We start from the raw sequence: 5,917 nt of genomic DNA, 5'->3' as shown, positions 1-5,917 counted from the left end.
TGACTTTTTAGCAAGTTTGCTGAAAACCTTCTCTTAAAATTGTATATTTCTACTACTAAATACTTGTCAAATCTACAGCATTTCCCACAAAATGTATTGAGTGCATTTTTTTTTATCACTCCCAGCTCTTCCTTGCTGGGTTTGACTCTGCATCCTACGTGCCTGTTTGCACCTAAGGAGTTGATTAACTGAATTAGCATGTACCCAATGTTCCCTTGTGTTCTTCGAGGTATTGGCATTTTGGTAACAAGCATGAAGAAGTGAGACAGATGGGGCAGAATTGTATCGGACTGCTTGCATCTTCTTTTTCATGCTATCTCATTCATCAAGCACCTCTACTTTGTGAAACATAAAATGACACATACAAAGTCATTACCAAATGTATTTATTGCAGGAAACATAACATTTTTCAAGAGAGGCAAACTGGCTAAAAGGTCCCAAAAGTGTTCAAAAAGTAGAAGACACCCACCAAGGATACAAAACAACTTTTAGTAGAAATCCCACCTTTAACCAGAATGTTCTTAAATACAATTGCTTTCTAAAAATCCTTTTTGATGACACTGTAAAAAAAAAATTAGGACACCCAAACTGATGCCAAACACTTCAAAGTGGACTGAATTTTATGTGAACCAGCCGTTAAGCCTAGAGATTCCTTTTGTGAGTTTGTGGCAAATTGGTTTGTGGCCACTTGACCTGGAACCGATTTGGGATGCAAGTGTACTGCCTTGCATGTGCAACATGTGGGCCTGGGGACAACCATGGACCTCAGGGGACAGTAAGGGCTCTCCTGAACATGACCTCCACGAGTAAGGGCAAATTATCATCTTTAACTCTTTATTATAAAGACATATTTACATAGAACAATCTTTACAAACACAGTGAACACAAGTATGGGAAGGGGACAATTTCTTAATGAAAAGGGCCTTAATATCTTTGTATAAATTAGTATAAGAATCATACACAACCACTTTAAATAAGGCAGGCCCCCAGCCCCTCACTGCCCTCCACTGCCATGTCCCGCCTTCCTCCCTTCCCCATGGGGCTGGGCAGCTGATGAGTCAGGAGATACAGAGAGGAAGAGGGCAAAGAAGGCCCAGCCCCTGGTGGGGGCATCAGTGGCAGAAGAGGCTTTCTGGACACTGGCCAGCCCCTACTCTGAGTATGAGGGGTGTGGGGGGAGGCAAGTGCCCAGGTGGGCTCCCAGGGTAGGCCTTAAAGCAGCAGCAGCAGCAGTAGCATTAGCAGCAGCAGAGGTAAGGGTGAGAGGCGGGTAGGCAACATAAGGGTTATTGTGGGACTCAGGGGTCCTGACTCCCCCTCTCCCCAAACATACATATGTGGCTGTCAGGCTCTTGTCTCCCCTTTTCTTCACTCCTGGGAGGCCTCTGAGAAGGAAGCCTGCTCAGACCTATACTTCCTCCCATCCTTCCTTCTCTCCTTCACCTCCTCCTTCCCTTCTTTCTTCTCTCCCTCCCCCTCCCACAAAGGGAAGGCCACTGGGAAAGAAAGTCCAGTCAACATGAAGGGAAGGCTATTGAGTCCAATTACTCAAGGCCAACTCCAAGCTCCTGAAAACCAGTGCTGGGGTTGGACTGTTAATCTCAGTGCCTGAGTTGCCCCTATGAAAACATCGGGGGTCTGGGAGTGTTGACGGAATGGGGTCAGCTGGCCAGTTAAGGAATTTTTCAGCCCAGGTTGGGGAATGAAGCAGCAGAGGCAGGCCAGGAAGGCTGGAGCAGCTCTGTCCCCACACCACCGCCACCATACCACTGCCACCGTGGGGCAGTTCACAGACCACTATCCTCTCCCCTCCCAGCCGGCCCCAGCCCCAACCCCAAGAAAAGGCACTTAACACATTTTGAAAAGACATCAACAGGGAAGAGGACATCATCAAGTGGGACTTGGGAGACCTAGGTCCTCATTCTGGCTCTGCAGTGACCCTCAGTGGGTCACTGTCCCTCTCTAGGCCTCTGTCTTTATAGGAGTTTGCATAAGGAGGCAGAGCTTAGTGATCTGCAAGATTCCTTTTGACTCTGATATTCTGTGATTCTTGGCAAAAACATGTCTGCCTGGCTTTTGCTCCTGGGAGAGTATGGAGCCACCTCAGGCCCATCACCCTCCCCTCCTGAGCTAGAGCTTGAACTTGCTGGTGAGGGCGGGGTAGAGGAAGTTAGGGAGCAGTGAGTTGGGGGAGTGTTAGAAGACACAGTAAGATGAGAGAAGTGACAGTGCTGTATGTTCCTCTCCTTTGCCTCTTGATAAAGCAGCCATAAAGCTATTCCTCCTCTTCTCCAATGCTACACCCCTCCCCTTCCCCAGAGCACCAACCCCCTCGCCCCCCTACACACACATACTCCAATGCCCTCAAGGCACCCTGTCTGCATGCCAAAGCTCCTGGCCTCTAACTAGAGTCTCTCATTGCTCATCTCTTTACTTCCCTCTGGAGGCCTGCTAAAGGTCCAACTGGCGTGAAAACCTGGGATCTGCTGGAGCCCATTGAAGAAGGGAGTGTTTCCATGCAGCCCCCAGGGCACACCTGAGGAAGGGAGGGCTGCTTGGAGGTTGGGGTATTAGGTGGAAGAGGTGGATAATAAAGCAGGACGAGATCCAGAAAAAGGACGGCCTTCCAGCGCTGGGTCTCCAAAGTCAGTCCAGAGAAAGGCCACGTCATTCAGGGAGGCTGGTGGGTGAGAAGAGCTGGGACCATCAGCAGCTAGGACGTGTGCAAGATGAGAGGCGAATGGATATAAGAGCTCCAAAGAAGCAGACCAATGTATGGAGTAGAGAGAAGTGCAGGGGGGGAAGTACTTGAGGGCCCCTTCAGTCCTAAAGAGACAAAAAATGACCAGAGAGGAATCATTGACATGTTTCTGTCAAAGGGATCATCTGGGGAAAGGAGAAGAGACAGCCTTCGTTCTGCCCCCTCCTCACAATCCTAAACTCAAAGCCCAAAGCCTCTGAGGGTGCCACCTTTGGAAAGAGACAACAGGCCAGGCCTCAGAAACAGACTTAGGCACTACTCTCTCTGCTGTCACCTTTGATTTTCTCTCCTTCCCTGGGCAACTCTTCTAATTCTCTGCCTGCTGTCCCCAAGGCTCTCTGCCCCCTCCCTCCTCCCGCTCTCTGGTGAGGATCCACAGCTCATCAAGATCCCTTAGGACTTCTAGAACTCTCCAACTAGGTCAGCCTACCCAACCCCAGGGTGGAGGGGAGCCAACACCCAACTCCTGGGAAGCCAGGCGATTGGCTCCCAAGTGACAAGCCCCTCTCTGGGCCTCGGTCTCCTCTCCTGCAAAATGAGGGGGTGAGATGTGTGCCCTGTAAGTCCCATTGTGTGTGATGCCAGGATTTCTCGGGGCAGGTGTCTGACCAGTGATGAGCACAGGGTCACCCAGCTTCCAGTCTGATCCTCCCCCAGCCCTCCCACACCACCCACTGACCAGAGGCTCAAGTACCTGCTTCAGAAAGGCATGGGGCCCTTATGAGAGAGGCGTGGCCGCTGGCGGCGGAATTTTCTCCGACCTCCCTGCCAGGGCCCTGGTCCATTCCTGGACCCTCTGGGCTGCACCAGGTGGTGAATATTGCCTTCCTCCAGCCCCTTCCCGGCAGAAGGCTGTGGCAGGGGCCCTGCAAGAAGGAGAAAGCCTGTTAGCAGGAAGGCTGGTTCAAATAAGCAGGGGACCGCAGACCACAGGCCTGTGGCAGGGGACAATCTTTCCATGAGGCGGCATTCATCAAAGCTTTTCTTTGTTTTTGTCTTCTACCTTGATGAACAATTTGCAATTTTTACACTGTCCTGGGGGAAATGGAACCTACCTCACATCTTGACAGTTATGGAACTGAGTTTATGTCCTTTTGACAGTCCTGTCATGTTTTTGGCAGGCACAAACTTGTTCTTTGTTGAGAGCATAATTGGGGGTGCAGTTTGGGACACTGTGCCTGTACTTGGCTGGGGCACAGCAGGCAATAAAACCCCCTGGCAACTGATACAGAGACATTTCAAGCACACGACACATCAGTGAAATGAATGCCGCTGCCACCACGTACCCATCACCCAGATGCAAGAGGGAGTCACGTATGCCTTTGTTATCCCTTTTCTTTGCTGAAGTACTTTAAAGCCAAATCTGGAACATCATGTCATTGTACTCCTAGGTCCTTTGCTATGCGATGCCCCACTTTTTTTTTTAATTCTCACCTGAGGATATTTTTCCATTGGCTTTTAGAGAGAGTGGAAGGGAGAGAGAGACAAAGAGAGAAACATTGATGTGAGAGAGACACATCCTAACCAGGGCTGGGGATCAAGCCTGAAACCTAGGTATATGCCCTTGACTGGAATCAAATCTAGGACCTTTCAGTCACCTGTCCAATACTCTATCCACTGAGCCAAACTGGCTAAGACTGTGAGCCAAACCGCCTAGGGCTGAGATGGCCCACTTTTGAGTACTGGAGATCTCATACCTCACCCCTGGCATCTCACCAGTGTTTAGGCATCTCCTGGGCTCACATCTCCTGTGGCCACCCTGTGGGAATGGCTGGGGGAGGGGAAGTCCTCTGACTCTTATGTGTGCCTTATGCTGGTTCTACTCAGCCTATGACCAGATTTAGAGACCAATAAATACTACATGAATAAATGAATGAATGAATGAACAAATGAGTGAATGGCCACCTGAAGCAGCAAGTCTGTTCATGAGGAGGGGGCTGAGCTGCTGCAGTCGACACCTCCCCGCCAGATGCTCTATCTCCTTTCATATCACATGCCAATCCTCTACCTGATGCGAATTCCTGCCATTTCAATCCCAGTCGGCTTCTCTTCTGCTCTCTTGGACCCTGCTCTGCATCTGTCCACATTTGGCTTAGACTAGAAGCCTTCTGATGCCAGACCAAGCCCTGGCAGTGGACTTGGAAACCAGGGTGTTGCTGGTTTCCATGCGGCAGAAGGCACATGGGCCCACTATCATAGAGGCTGCAGTCTAACCAAGGAAGACTGAAAACAGCAGAGCAGGGAGATGAGATGGTGCTGGGCAAGAGGCAGTCTGGCAGGGTGCTCATGCAATGCCTAGTAGGGGGCTAGCCTGTAGAAATATGGCTTCCGAAGCAGTGATCAGAAATCCCAGCCTCTTTTCCCCAACATCATTGGGTTTACCATCAGCTACATCTCTCTCCCTGGAGCCCAGTTCCACCCATCTAAGAATCCCTACCACTAGTTTACAGTTTCCATATTAACCCCCCACCTCGTTGACTGCCCCTGGCCATTCCTCCTTTCCCTCCTCCCTGCCTCCAGCATCCTTCCTTGGTTCCTTGATCCTTCCTTGGTTCCTTGGCTCTTGTGATTCCTCCTCCACTTGCACACAATTTCCAATTGTTGATCCTCCTCTTGGGTTGAAAGTAGGTGAGTTTGTCCTTAGGGCCCTCCCTGCCCAGACTCTTGGGGCCCGCTGCTCTCTCTCTCTCTCTTGCTCTCTCTCTCTCTCTCTCTCTCTCTACACACACACACACACACACACACACTCTACACACAATACAATCTAGTCCTCCACAACCGCCCCCCGCCCCCCCGGGAGAAAAGTCACAGGCCCATTACAACCCTGCTGTTTACCAGCCACACTTCTATGCTTCTGGTTGGGGTGGGTTAATATGTCAACTCCTCCCCTAAACCCATCACCTAATGAGAATTAAAATACAAATTAGACTTCCACTTTAGGGCAGTAGGCATAGACAGGGGCCAGGAGGTCGCTTCCAACTGTCATAGAGCTATCTACCCTCTTAGCTACACTGGCAAAGGGTCTGGGCCAGGGGGGCAGGGAGGAGAGAAGGACCTTCACTAAGTCCCCTACTGGAGCTGCTTCAGCTTCTTCCCTGTGCTTTGGGGTCCCCTCCAGGCTCTCCTTGCACACTGAGGCTGATGAGAATAATGTTG

The 5,917-nt window shown here is 50.5% G+C and overlaps 1 protein-coding gene across 1 annotated transcript; it reads right to left on the bottom strand.

Moving 5' to 3' along the window:
- Nucleotides 1–398: 398 nt before the first annotated feature.
- Nucleotides 399–3,721, bottom strand: APLN (apelin). The gene is made up of 2 exons (XM_006754651.2): nt 3,456–3,721; nt 399–2,826 (listed from the first exon to the last, which is right to left on the bottom strand). Exon 1 carries the CDS (start codon nt 3,719–3,721, stop codon nt 3,461–3,463), a length of 261 nt encoding a protein of 86 aa, XP_006754714.1. The 3' UTR covers nt 399–2,826; nt 3,456–3,460.
- Nucleotides 3,722–5,917: the final 2,196 nt, after the last annotated feature.

The sequence above is a fragment of the Myotis davidii genome, unplaced genomic scaffold, assembly GCF_000327345.1.
Source record: "Myotis davidii unplaced genomic scaffold, ASM32734v1 scaffold913, whole genome shotgun sequence".
In the NCBI taxonomy this organism is placed as follows: domain Eukaryota; kingdom Metazoa; phylum Chordata; class Mammalia; order Chiroptera; family Vespertilionidae; genus Myotis; species Myotis davidii.
Note: the sequence above shows the minus strand (reverse complement) of the source record. Positions and strands in the feature narration are given on the sequence as shown.